Genomic DNA, 13,846 nt, shown 5'->3' with positions numbered 1-13,846 from the left:
AAAAAAAAAAAGTTCAAAAGGGATTAAGAGATGGAAAATAAGATTGGTGGAGTTTAAAGGCCTTATACTAGAAACCACAAAACATAAAACAGCACAGAGAAAATAGGCTGGAGGAAATAAAAAATGGAAAAGAGAAATAATATGTAGAATAAAGAAATATTCTGATGGTTTAAAAAGAATTGGCCGGGTGCGGTGGCTCACACCTGTAATCCCAGCACTTTGGGAGGCCGAGGCGGACGGATCATGAGGTCAGGAGATCGAGACCATCCAGGCTAACACAGTGAAACCCGTCTCTACTAAAAATACAAAAAATTAGCTGGGTGTGCTGGCGGGCAGAGCTACTAGGGAGGCTGAGGCAGGAGAATGGCGTGAATCCGGGAGGCGGAGCTTTCAGTGAGCCGAGATCACACCATTGCACTCCAGCCTGGGCAACAGAGTGAGACTCCGTCTCAAAAAGAAAAAAGAATTAAATGGGGTCAGGATGGTCTCAGATCTTATAACAAGAAGGCAATGAAGCAAAAGGCTCCAAAGGTTTGAGAAAAAGTGTGCCAGGAATTTTATACTTTGCCAAAGTTGTCTTAAAATACAAAGGCTATAGATGTTCTCAAGTTTGTAAGAACTTAAAAGTACAAATCATGAGTCTTTGGGAAAAAACCGCCCAATAATGAAATTCAACTAAAGAAGAAATGAATCAAATTAAGGACTTAGGAACAAAGAATCAGTAAAAGGAGTGTTAGTAAACACTTCAGAAACTTTAAAAATAATGGGCAATGATTATAAAGTCAAATATTATGAACACTGTCTATATAGAAATAACAAGTAGAGTGTGCTGGTTTCATCTTTCATAGCAGGAATCACGTACAGTCTCTAATTAAAACATATATGAAGCTAGAAAAAAAATAGCCTCTTTATTGTTTTCCGTAATTGTCCTTAATTTTAGGAGAAATCTTACAAGACTAGATTCTCTTGTGGGGAAAAAAGTATTTAAATTGAGCATTTTTTCAGTTTCACACTTGTTTTCCTTTTGTTAATTTGCTATATTTGTTAAATATAGCATATGAGCCCACTTCTGTAAAACTATTTGTATATATGTGCCTGTATGATTAAGAGAGATGGTTGGAATGAATGAAGTTCACCAGATAGTACTTCTTTCTGGCTGATGAACTTTTGAATGATTTTTAAACTTTGTACTTTTATATAATGCTTATTTTCTTTTTACAATAAACATGTTAATTTTTACAAGGAAGAAATGAGTTGTTGGGAGTTAAAAGCTTTTTTATAAGCATACCAACACATTTTACGTATTGTTTGCTGGAACTACAGATTGATAACCACTTTTATGAAGGGCAATTTGGCAATATGTAGCAGGAACCTTAGGACTTTTGATCCTTTTACCCAGTAATCCCATTTAGGGGAATTCACCCTAATAGAATAATTACATGTACACACAAATAGCTTTATCCCATCATCATTTTACACATTACATATATAATATGTATATATAAGAATAACTGGAAACAGCAAAAATGTCCATCTGTAGGGGATATAAAAAATATACAGTACATATTTATATTTTTAATAACCCTAATGTCAAGGGAAAATACTAATCTCCATGTCATTAAACAGAACATTTCAAAACAATTTGGTCTTAAATGTATGTGTTCTCCCTGTATAAGATTGATAATTTTCTACTTAACTGCTCTACAATGAATCTGAACTCATAATCTACTTTGCAGACTTAAAATCTGAGTTTCTACTATATCAATTTTAAACTATATATGTTTTTCAACAGAACAGTTTTGCCAATTATTGAACACTGGCAGTTACTGAAGGAGGGGCAAATGAGATGCTGAAAACTAGTATCTATAACACTATCATATAAGTAAAACCTAGGCTGTTGGTTACTAGGTTGCCAGTTAATAGGTTTTGCCAAGTGGTATTATACTGCCTTCCTTAAGGAAGAAAGGCTGAGGGGTTGGGGCATTCTGTTATTGGAAGTTGTTTTATTTTTAATGAATATTTCAAATACAATCGTCCCCTTGGTATCTGGTGGGGGGTTGGTTCCAGGACCTCCCGCAGATATACCAAAATCCAAGGATGCTCAGGTCCCTGATATAAAATAGTGTAGTCTTTGCATGTAACCTATGCACATCCTCCTTTATACTTTAAATCATTTCTAGATTACATATAATGCCTCATACAATGGAAATTCTGTGGGAAAAGTTGTTATACTATATTGTTTAGGGAATAATAACAAACTGTACAAGTTCGGTACAGACACAGTTTTTTTTAATATCTGCAATCCGTGGTTGGTTGAATCCATAGATGCAAAACCCATGGATATGGAGGGCCTACTGTATGTACAAAAGTAAAGAGAATAATAAACACCCCTGTATACGTCATTACCTGTTCTCCAAGATGTGGAAGGACATGAAGTATTGAATGTTAATTTAAATCTTGAATGCTCCAAGTCATTTTAACATGAATGCATAGTTGGGTCAGGTATCTTGTTAATAAATGATTTAAGTCCACCACTTAATAGGATTCTGAAGGATGCTGACGCTTTAATAAGAAAAAATAGTAAATATACCTAACTCAGGTTAGGTAAAAAAAATAGTAAATATATTTAACTCAGGGCTGTAAATACAGCATGAATACCCTCAACCTCCTGCAATAGGTTTCAAATATCTTCCATGTTGCAAAATATGTCAAGGGCCCAAGCAGTCTCCTATTTAAGTAATGTATATCAGAGGAAGCACAGCAAAGATGACCCACTGTCCTTACATTTTTATCTACTTACTCTGCACATTTCCAAATAGATATATAGCATCATTTAGCCTAAAATCCCAGGCAACTGGACGGACTAATTAAGGGGTTAGAGAAAATTACCTCACCTCACTGCTAAAACAGCTAAAACATTATGCCACCAACAACTCGAGTCTGAATTCCAATACCCAATAATAATTCCAAGTATTACTGGTAAATAATTATCATCTTGGCAAGTGTGCTTTCCAGGTGGAAGTATAGGACTCAAAATGAATACAGTCTGGGCTGGGTGCGGTGGCTCAACGCCTGTAATCCCAGCACTTCGGGAGGCCAAGGCAGGTGGATCACCTGAGTCAGGAATTCGAGACCAGCCTGACCAACGTGGTGAAACCCCGCCACTACTAAAAATACAAAAATTGGCCAAGTGTGGTGGTGCGTGCCTGTAATCCCAGCTACTCGGGAGGCTGAGGCAGGAGAATCGCTCAAACCCAGAAGACAGAGGTTGCAGTGAGCCGAGATCATACTACAGCACTGCAGCCTGGGTGACAGAGACTGACTCTATCTCAAAAAAAAAAAAAAAAGTAATCTTCCCTCCACTCTAATTGCCAATATTAGTCTCAGTGTTTTAAAACTCTCTTTCCAAATACTTTTCAATTCAGACTCCAGCATGTCAGTTTGCTTTTTGGAATTTACTGACTGCTTTGCATTTCAGTTTTTATTTTCAAAGATAAAATGGAAATGGCTTCTGCTTCTATCAGCCTCATATGGGTGTTGTGAACATCCAACCAAATAAAGGACATGAAATGATACTTGAATCTCTAAAACTAAAATCTGTGATTTAGAATGCTCTATTCACTGAAATTAAAAGAAATCTCGTTACATAATATTTCCATCATCTATACAACAGATTAACCAAATTTAACTTGTCAAAAAGATTTATTAACTTAAAATAGAAGTACTTCAAATACAGACAAAATCAACTTTCCATTCAAGTTTGAATGTTCAATATACAAGTATGGAAAAGAAAAAAAATCTGAATCTTCATATTGTAATTTTATTTTATTTTTTTACCTTTTAAAAAGTTTTTGGCACTACAAGGTTCTGTAAAGAATAGAAGTGACAATTTAAAACACATGAAATTCTTTCCTAACTTTTAAGAACAATATATAAAGTCTGAAGCAACCAAAGTATGAATACAGCTAATAGAAAATAAAGAATGTAATTTTTTAAATTCTCTCTTTATACAATTCATCAAGGTTAAACAAAACATAAAATTCCCTTAAAAATAGGGTAATAAAATAGATGAAATTTGTATCACTCAATTTGGTGATACTAGTAAAAACTATAGTTCATATTTATATACAAATAATACAGTCTGTAAAAACAGTCTTAGAATTTAAATAAGCTATCTAAACGTGTTAAAATTTTAAATCAGGACCTGATTTGTTTTGCTTTCCATTAAATGTCACTTTTTCTGCTGAATGTAACTGACATTGAGGTACGGATACCCTTGAGACAGCAGGATTGGCTGGTTGCTGTGCATCGGTAGACCAGCTGAAAGAAAATGGACTCGCATTACTCCGACACGTTTCCTCTTGGTGGGTGGGGACAACGCTCTCTACACCGACGGGTGGCACATCTGTCTGTTGGATACAACACAGACAGGAAACTGAAAGGCTTGTGCCTGTTTATCTGACAACACCTTAGAATTAACTTGTAGTTAGCTTTCTTTTTTTCTATTTATATAATAGGAGGTGATAAAGCATGCTGCAAAACATTTGAGAGGGTGGTGAGAAAAATGAAGAAGGGAAGGAAATACCTGTATGTGAAAAAAGGAGAGGACACGAAAGATGGAGAGGAGGAATCAAAGGGAAAAAACCCACTAGAAAAGAGTTGCAGACTCTTCCCTCCTAAAAGGGCTTATGACTAATAGTAACTTCCTTCAGCCCCAGTTCTTTGCTCAAGAGAAGAGCTCAACCACAGTCAAGGCTCTGCCACTCTACAATACAGGGATGCCCCAGTAGTATATGGGTGGTTTAAGAAGGCTTAAATATAACAAGCCTGAGACCATACCAGGCACTTCCCCTTTAAGTTATCATTTCATTCAATCAGCATTTCCTGAGTGCCTGTTTTAACTTCTTGAACTCCTAGTTTAACTATACTGACTCTGACCCAAGTGTTCTGAACTAAGTTAACAAGGAGCTGAAGGCCAGACTCAGACAATGCCTATAAGAACAAATACCTCTGAGGCAAGTAGGTTAGATAAAATGCTCCAAGTTTCTAGGAATTCTTTGTAATATTCATTACCCAGTCAAAGCCATTATTAGTACTACAATAGCACCAGCAGAACATAATAAATTTTAAGGTCATTCAAGTCCTACGTTTACTAAACAAATCTGATTATGTCTTCGTTCCACTAAAAACCTTTAATTAGGTCCCCAATGCTCAGTAAACCAAGTCCAAACTCCATAATATGGTCTAAGCCTACCCTCTCTAGCCTTATCACCATCTTTCCCATATACCTCCGTCCTCTAGCCCTAATATTTTCTCCTCTTCTTCATTATGCCAGGCAAAACTCAGTGACTGCATATATTAATCTCTCAGCTAAGCATACTCCTCCTCCTCTCTCATCTCTAGGCAAAAAAAAAATTCCTGCATCTCTTTCAAGATCTAGCTCAACTGTCAAAATCTTGTGATGTAATAATCTTAAATCCACATCCTGTTTGGATTTGCTAAGGCAATGTTAACTGATTCATCTAAACTCCTTTTCTATTTAACATGTCTGGCTTTCCTAATAAAGTGTGCATCAAGTAATGGAGATTTTGTTTTACAAGCACCTAGCACCATCTGACACAGTATAATCTCTCAGTAAATGTTTACTGAATTCATGAATTTTCACTCCCAGATCCTGGCCTTCACTAAGGCTCTCTATCCCAGAATAAAACCCACCCAAGCCTGTTAACTAATTTGTAAGCAGTGGTACCTTGAGTATAGAAAGGTTTGTTGGGCTGGAATCGGGCATTTCCCTGATGCATGAAGTTTTGATGCAAACCATAAGGCCACGAAGCTGGGACAAGGGGGAAATGGGGACGCGGTGCATGTTCCCAAGGAATTGGAGGAGTCAGTCCTCGAAAGCCTGGCTCTGCATTTCAACAAGAGGGAAAAAGACATTTAAAAACATTAGTTCATTCATTGAAATATCCCTTTATTCCACAAAGATATATTTGGTACCTACCATTGGCTAAGAACTATGCTAAATTCAGAGAATACCAAACAAATTTTTTAAAGAATAAAGCATTGGTATTTGCTCAAATTATTCATAAGAGACATACAAGAAGATATATATATATATATATATATATATATACACAACAATATGTAATAATTGCTAGTAGAACAGGCAAAATGTTCTGAAGAGAGGGCTAATCCAGTCTTTGAAGGTTAGAGACAGTCTTCGTAAGATGATTGACTAATATGAGTTCTAGAAAACAAGGAAAAATTTAGGCAAAATAGGGAGGGGGTGGGGGGCATTTCAGAGAGAAGGAGTTATCATGTACAAAAGCCTGAAAGCAGGAAAGCACATCAAATTTGGGGAACTGCACAACAATCTGCAATATAGAGACAGGAGTGATGGAGGAAGTGGTAAGAGAAAAGGCGGGACAGGTAGGTGGGGATATACATTTCAAAAAACCTTAGTACATCATGCAAAGGAACTTAAGATTTTATCCTAAAGACAATGCCAACTATCCCAGAATCAATTATATCTTGGCCTGGAAGGAGATCCCATTACAAGCTTGAGGCATTGTGGCATAATGGTTGAGAACTTGGGCTTTGAGGCCAAACAAGTCTAAGCTCAAATCTCATTTCCTAAAACTACTAAGGTTCCATTTTGAACCTCAGATTATGAGGTTTAAATTGGATAACCAAAAGAAAGTAGCTTGCACAAGAGCTAGCATATAGGTAGGTACTCAAAAAATGTAAGTCCTATTCTTTGTATGGCTAACTATCCCCCCAAATCTTTCTATTTCCCTTTAAAATGTATCTTTAAGTACATTTTTCGAAGTGCAGTACCAAGTTTATATTCTGGATCATTCTGGTGGCTTTTCTCATTCAGAGTCACAGTGTGCTAGGGAATAAAAGGGAATAACTGCCCTTATTCACTAAACTTCCCAGCAGGAACTCAAATTAAGTACGGGATAGGAAAGAGTAGGCAGCAAAAAAACTAAAGCCCGTGTGAACTGCATTCTTAGAAGCTGAATCTTCTCAGAAGGTAAGCAAACCAGCTAGTTCACTGTGAATTCATAAAAGCCAAGTTACAACTAAGGGCTGAATCTGAAGGGCTCAGGGTTTACAAAAATAAGTGAAACCGGTATATCCAGAATTAGGTCATAACCAAATGAGAAATGATGTTTTAACATAAAAGGGTATTTTTAAAAGATATATTCCAATCCCCTTTGCCTGTTTTTCATAACCCAAAATTTCTATAAAATGAGTAATACAATCTCATTAAAGATAATTTGAAAAATGGGGGAAAAAAACTCATAATAATCTCCTCCGATACAACTATGATTATTATTTTAATATATTTCCATTCAGTCCTTCCATTTTCAACACAGTGTAACTGTAGCTTTAATATCAATTATGAATTGGGTATCTATACAATGAATAATATTAAGTATAGTTTATTAGATAATAATACTATATAACAGGAACATGGCAGGCTACTAAAGAGAAAACTAAACTCACTACTAGAGAGAAAATGACAGACAAACAACTTTTTGCTTCTAGAAGTTCAGTCTAATGGGTTATGCAGATGAGTAAACAGACAATTTCAGCACAGTAAATGTTATAATATGAATATTAAGAAAATAAGGATTTCCTGAAGAAAGTGATCTAAATTTAAAAATGGAGGATGAGTGAGTTAGCCAAGCTTTGAGGCAGCACAGAAGAAGGTGAGAGTGAGCGGCAGAGGTAACGGAGAGGACATTCCAAGCAGAAGGAACAACTCAGATAAGCAACCAGGGGTAAGAGACAGTACAGTATGTTTGTGGGACATTAATTAGTTCACTGTGACTAAAACACTGAGAACAACAAGTTGCAGGGGGATGGAAGACTTCAAATTATAAAAATGGAGCTGATACATCAAAGGGCAAAACAGTGGGTCTGTCTTCATGATTCTATAACTCAGTGACTATCACAGTGCATGTCATGGCATATACACAATAAACATGTTGAATGATATATGAGAAGGACCATGTATGCCATATATCCTCTGATCTTAGAAATCTAATTAAGTTACCATATTCTGGCATTTTTGCTCAGCAAAATACCTTACTTGCATTGTTCCAAAAGAAGCTGGAGATAGCAAAATAATGGATACTGGCAACAATTATCAATGGCAGCTAAGGCTATTAAGTAAAAATGATGAACCTGATAATGGGTAAAACAGGCTGATAAAACCTAACTCACAGATCAATCTTAAGTCACTAAAATAGTTACAACCAGACAGTAAGTTCCTTCTGAAGTGAGGAAACTGGAAATACACGGACCCACCAAGCAGCATTCTTACCAACAGAAAGAGCCTGAATCTAATCCAGTCTCTGAATCTAAATCCCAGTTTACAGGAAATACAGGGACAGAGGTACACATTAAATGATGCCACAAAGACATAATCAGCCAACTCCAGAATATGGGAAATTCTACAGTGCCTTACAGTTAATATTGGGAAAAAAACAGAAGCAGCAACTGTTATAAAGGACAGTTAAGAGAGATAAAAATCAAAAAGAGATATAAAAACCAAACACACAGTTTTAATTTTGATTCAAATAAATCGATAATAGGAATACTTCTTTAGGCTGGGCACAGAGGCTCACGCCTGTAAATCCAGCATTTTGGGAGGCCAAGGCAGGCGGATCATGAGGTCAAGAGATCGAGACCATCCTGGCCAACATGGTGAATGAAACCCCATCTCTACTAAAAATACAAAAATTAGGGCCAGGCGCGGTGGCTCACCTGTAATCCCTGTACTTTGGGAGGCCAAGGCAGGTGGATAATTTGAGGTCAGAAGTTCAAGACCAGCTTGACCTACATAGTGAAACCCCATCTCTACTAAAATACAAAATTTAGCTGGGTGTGGTGGCGGGCGCCTCTAATCCCAGCTACTTGGGAGGCTGAGGCAGGAGAATCGCTTGAACCCAGGAGGCGGAGGTTGCAGTGAGCTGAGATCGTGCCACTGCACTCCAGCCTGGGTGACAAAGCAAGACTCCCTCTAAAAAAAAAAAAAAAAAAAAAAAAAAAATTCCGGGCATGGTGGTGCGCACCTGTAGTCTCAGCTATTCAGGAGGCAGGAGAATCACTTGAACTCAGAAGGCGGAGGTTGCAGTGAGCCGAGATTGTGCCACTGCACTCCAGCCTGGCAACAGAGCGAGACTGTCTCAAAAAACTATATACTTTTTTAGATAAACAGGAAAAACTGAACAAGGATTGGGTATTAGATGATACTAGGTATGGCAATGATCTCATGACTTTTTTTTAAGTGACACAACTGAAGTTAAAAAGCAAATTTGATCCAATGTCTGAGATTTGATCAGTCAAGTCAAAAATATTTTTAATGGTTAGGAATCCGATAAAAGAATAGCAAATTATTGATAACTGTTAAAGTTGGTTAATGGGGAGGGGGGATCATTATATACTTTACTGTCTTTTGTGTATGTTTCAAAATTTCCATAATAGTTTTTTTTATTTTTTTTTTTGAGATGGAGTCTCGCTGTCGCCCAGGCTGGAGTGCAGTGGCGTGATCTCGGCTCACTGCAAGTTCTGCCTCCTGGGTTCACACCATCCTCCTGCCTCAGCCTCCCGAGTAGCTGGGACTACAGGCGCCCACCACCACGCCCAGCTGATTTTTTGTATTTTTTAAGTAGAGACGGGGTTTCACCGTGTTAGCCAGGATGTGCTTGATCTCCTGACCTTGTGATCCACCCGCCTCGGCCTCCCAAAGTGCTAATAGTTCTTAAGATAAAAATAATTATCACTAAAAAGTTGGGCATAAGTCAGGCACAGTGGTGTATGCCTGTAGTCCCACAGCTACTCAGGAGGCTAAGGCAGGAGGAGCACTTGAGCCCAGGAGTTCAAGGTTGTAGTGTGCTAGACTGGCCTGTGAATAGCCACTGCACTCCAACCTGGACAACACTTTGAGACTTTGTCTAAATATATATATATATATATATATATATATTTTTTTTTTTTTTTTTTTTTTTTTGAGAGAGTCTCACTCTGTTGCCCAGGCTGGAATGCAATGGCATGATCTCAACTCACTGCAACCTCTCTTTCCCTGGGTTCAAGCGATTCTCCTGCCTCAGCCTCCTGAGTAGCTGGGATTACAGGCATGCATCACCACACCCGGCTAATTTTTGTATTTTTAATAGAGACAAGAGTTTTGCCATGCTGGCCAGCCTGGTCTTAAACTCCTGGCCTCAACTGATCTGCCCACCTCAGCCTTCCAAAGTTCTGGGATTACAGGTGTAAGCCACAGTGCCAGCCTGTGTATGTTTAAGTGTGTATAAATATTTATATGTATGTGTGTATATGTGTGTGTGTGTGTGTGTATTTTAAAGCTGGATGTAAAACTAGATTTATAGCATGTATCAACTATTTTCTTAAATATGCAATTTTTTTTAATGACTGAATAGTAATACACCAAAATATTCCTTAGTATTTATGTCTAGGAATTGAGATGATAGATGATTTATTTCTCAAATACTCTATAATGAACATGTATTACTTAGATATCAGGAAAAAACTATTTTTCTTTTTTAAAGAATTGTTCCTGAGAAAAAATAGTGTCTAGGGCATGCAGCAGCACAGTTTTGAACAAAGAAATTCGTTTAACTCTTGGACCTACCATCATTAATTTTTTTGGTTTCCTTGATCTTTTTTTTGTTTGAGACAGTTCTGCTCTGTCGCCCTGGCTGGAGTGCAATGGCGCAATCTCGGCTCACTGCAACCTCCACCTCCTGGGTTCAAGCGATCCTCCTGCCTCAGCCTCCCACACAGTTGGGATTACAGGCGTGCACCACCACACCCAGCTAATTTTTGTATTTTTAGTAGAGATGGGGTTTCACCATGTTGGCCAGGCTGGTCTCGAACTCCTGACTTCAGGTGATCCACCTGCCTCCGCCTCTCAAAGTGCTGGGATTACAGGCGTGAGCCACCATGCCCGGCCAACCTACCATTATTAACCATGACAGTAAGACAGTGAAGTTACTTAACTCTTCAATTTCATCAACTGTGTAATAAATAATACACCAAACTGAGTGGCAGTGAAAATTTTTTAAAATACTAAAATAATAGCTAACATTTATGTGTGTTACACCTCATTTAACATTTACAACATCCCTGTGAGTTAGATGGCCTATTTTACAGATGAAACCAATGCACAAAGAGATTAATTGCCCAAGCTACATAATAAATGGCAGGGCCAGGATTCAAATCCAGGCAGTCTGAATCCAGAGCCCATATTCTTAGTCTTTATCTAATCCTGTACTGTCCCCTCCACAAATACTGCTTTCCTTCTTTTTCCTCACATTGTTTCTACAGACAGATACAAAAGAAGAAAAGACATGCAGATAAAAAAGAAGAAAAGGAAAGGTTACCTGAATTCCCCACTGCACCATTGTTCACCAGGGAATTTGGAGCCACAGTACGGGGCCAGTGTCCATCGTGAGACGTGTTAGGGATTGCCACAGGTCTGGCAGCAGGCTGTGCAAAGATGATGCTGGGATCATTCAGGCCAATATTGCTGGGGGCACTGCCTGGTGCAGAGTGGATCACTGGGCCATGGATGGGCCAGGACGGGGCAGGGATCTGGAGAGGGTGCATTGGCAACAATCCCATATTGTGCATGGGAGAATACTGAGCTGGTGGTGACTGGGGAAAGTTATACAGTGGCATCTGGACCTGATGGGGAGGTTGGGCTCCCTGCTGAGGTGGGCCAAGCTTAGGTTGGGATCCTGGCTGAGATGAAGGCTGAGTAATAGCAGCTGACTGGGAAGAGTTCTGTGGAAATGGCTGAGGCTGAGGAGAATAAGATGGTGATTCAGACTGCAGACAAAAAAAAAATTTTTTTTAATTAATTTATAAACATCTTAATTTTATAAAAGTAGAGATAAAATACAAAATTAAAAACTTTATAAAACAGAACTCTATGATGTATATCATAACAAATAATTACTTTTTCCCAAGGTACTCAAACCCCCTTTTCAAGTAGGTATTGCCTCACAAATTGTTTTATTGTCCAAAGAAAAGAGAGCCCAGACATGGTTCCCATCATGCAGAACACATACTTCCTATTGCAAACTCAAAACTTCCATCTAAATATCTCATAGTCACTTTCATTCAGTCCCTCAACAAGTATTTATTGTGTCAATTATGTACTAAGTATTGTTCTAGGTAATAAAAATGTAATACCAACATGTATGCCCTCATGGAGCTCAACGTTTAAGGGGGATAAGGAAGGGAGCAGATAAAGATTACATAAGCAATCATAATAAGTATAATGAGTACTATGATAAAGAATGTACAGTGTACAGTTGTCCCTCAGGATATGCAGGGGATTGGTTCCAGGACCCCCACAATCCTGTACTCAAGTCCCACAGTCAGCTCTACAGAACCCATATATACAAAAAGTTGGATCTCTGAATACTTGGGTTTTGCATCCTGGGAATACTGTACTTTCCAACCACAATCTGTTGGAAAAAATTCATGTATAAGTAGACTCACGCAGTTCAAACCTGTTTTGTTCAAGGGTCAACTACATAATGAAATCCCAGAGCAGGAACACCTAAAGTCACTTTGGGAGAAGGAGAGAAGAGAAATCAGGGAAAGCTTCCTAGAAAACGTGATCTTTTAGCTGAGACTCAGGGTAAACAGAAATCAGTCTGATACAAGAAGGGAGAGATAAGGGGAGAGGAAGAGTGTTCAATATGATTGAAGGTCTAGAGGTATGAAAACACATGGCTTTTTAAAGTAATTGGAATCTGAAAGAAGTTTAATATTACTGGAGTATATATAATGGCAGGGGAATGGCCGAGGCTGAAGAGCTAAATAGGGGCAAGACAATGAAGTGTCTTATAAGCCTTGTAATTTAGACTATATCCTAAGTGCAGTGGTAAACCACTGAAGGGTTTTAAACAGGTAAGGAACATGATCAATCTGAACTTTAGAAAGATTATCCTGGTTTAATAAGAATAAAATAGAGAATTTTTTTCAAAGGCTGATGAGAGACAGGAACAGTGGCTCAAGACTGTAATCCTAGCACTTTCAGAGGCTGAGGCAGGCAGATCACTTGAGCTCAGGAGTTCGAGACCTGCCTGGGCAACATGTCGAAATCCCATCTTTACAAGAAATACAAAAATTAGCCAAGTGTGGTGGTGCATGCCTGGAGTCCCAGCTACTCTGGAGGCTGACATGGGAGAATCACCCCAGCCTGGGAGGTCAAGACTGCAGTGAGCCATGATTGTGCCACTGCACTCCAGCCTGGGCAACAGAGCAAGACGCTGTCTCAAAAATGAATGAATAGATAAGTAAAAATTAAAAGGCTGTTGAGACTGATTAGGAGACTGCTAAAAGGCTGTTGAGACTGATTAGGAGATGATAGTAGCCTAGGCTAAGGAAACATAAACAGGGATAGAGGGAAGCAAATGGCTGTGAGATACTTTTTTTTTTTTTGAGACAGTCTCGCTGCTGTGTTGCCCACGCTGGAGTGCAGAGGTGCAATCTCGGCACATTGCAATCTCCGCCTCCTGGGTTCGAGTGATTCTCCTGCCTCAGTCTCCCAACTAGCTGGGATGACAGGTTCCCTGCCACCACATCCAGCTAATTTTTTGTAGTTTTAGCAGAGATGGGGTTTTACCATGTTGGTCAGGCTGGTCTCAAACTCCCGACCTCAGGTGATCCACCCACCTCAGCCTCCTAAACTGCTGGGATTACAGGAGTGAGGCAAACACCTAGCTTTTTTTAAGGCAGAAACAACAGGACTTAGTGACTGAACATAGAGGTTGAAGGAAAGGGAAAAGTTTTGGAA

General features: G+C 38.6%; 1 protein-coding gene across 49 annotated transcripts in view; it reads right to left on the bottom strand.

Annotated features, from left to right (window-relative positions):
• Positions 1-3,683: 3,683 nt before the first annotated feature.
• Positions 3,684-13,846, bottom strand: part of TUT4 (terminal uridylyl transferase 4) — a 129,988-nt gene continuing 119,825 nt past the window's right edge. For 28 of the 49 annotated variants that reach the window (XM_016918374.3, XM_054666980.2, XM_054667014.2 and 25 more), the window contains 3 exons: positions 11,418-11,865; positions 5,750-5,908; positions 3,684-4,320 (listed from right to left, as the gene is read on the bottom strand). In XM_016918374.3, the coding sequence (XP_016773863.1) occupies positions 4,232-4,320; positions 5,750-5,908; positions 11,418-11,865 (696 nt within the window). In that variant the 3' untranslated portion in view covers positions 3,684-4,231. Of the gene's footprint in view, positions 4,410-5,749; positions 5,909-11,417; positions 11,866-13,846 lie in introns of all 49 variants that reach the window. The other 21 variants (XM_054667004.2, XM_063817524.1, XM_016918379.3 and 18 more) reach the window with 1 other exon arrangement.

The sequence above is a fragment of the Pan troglodytes genome, chromosome 1 (assembly GCF_028858775.2).
Source record: "Pan troglodytes isolate AG18354 chromosome 1, NHGRI_mPanTro3-v2.0_pri, whole genome shotgun sequence".
NCBI lineage: Eukaryota > Metazoa > Chordata > Mammalia > Primates > Hominidae > Pan > Pan troglodytes.
Note: the sequence above shows the minus strand (reverse complement) of the source record. Positions and strands in the feature narration are given on the sequence as shown.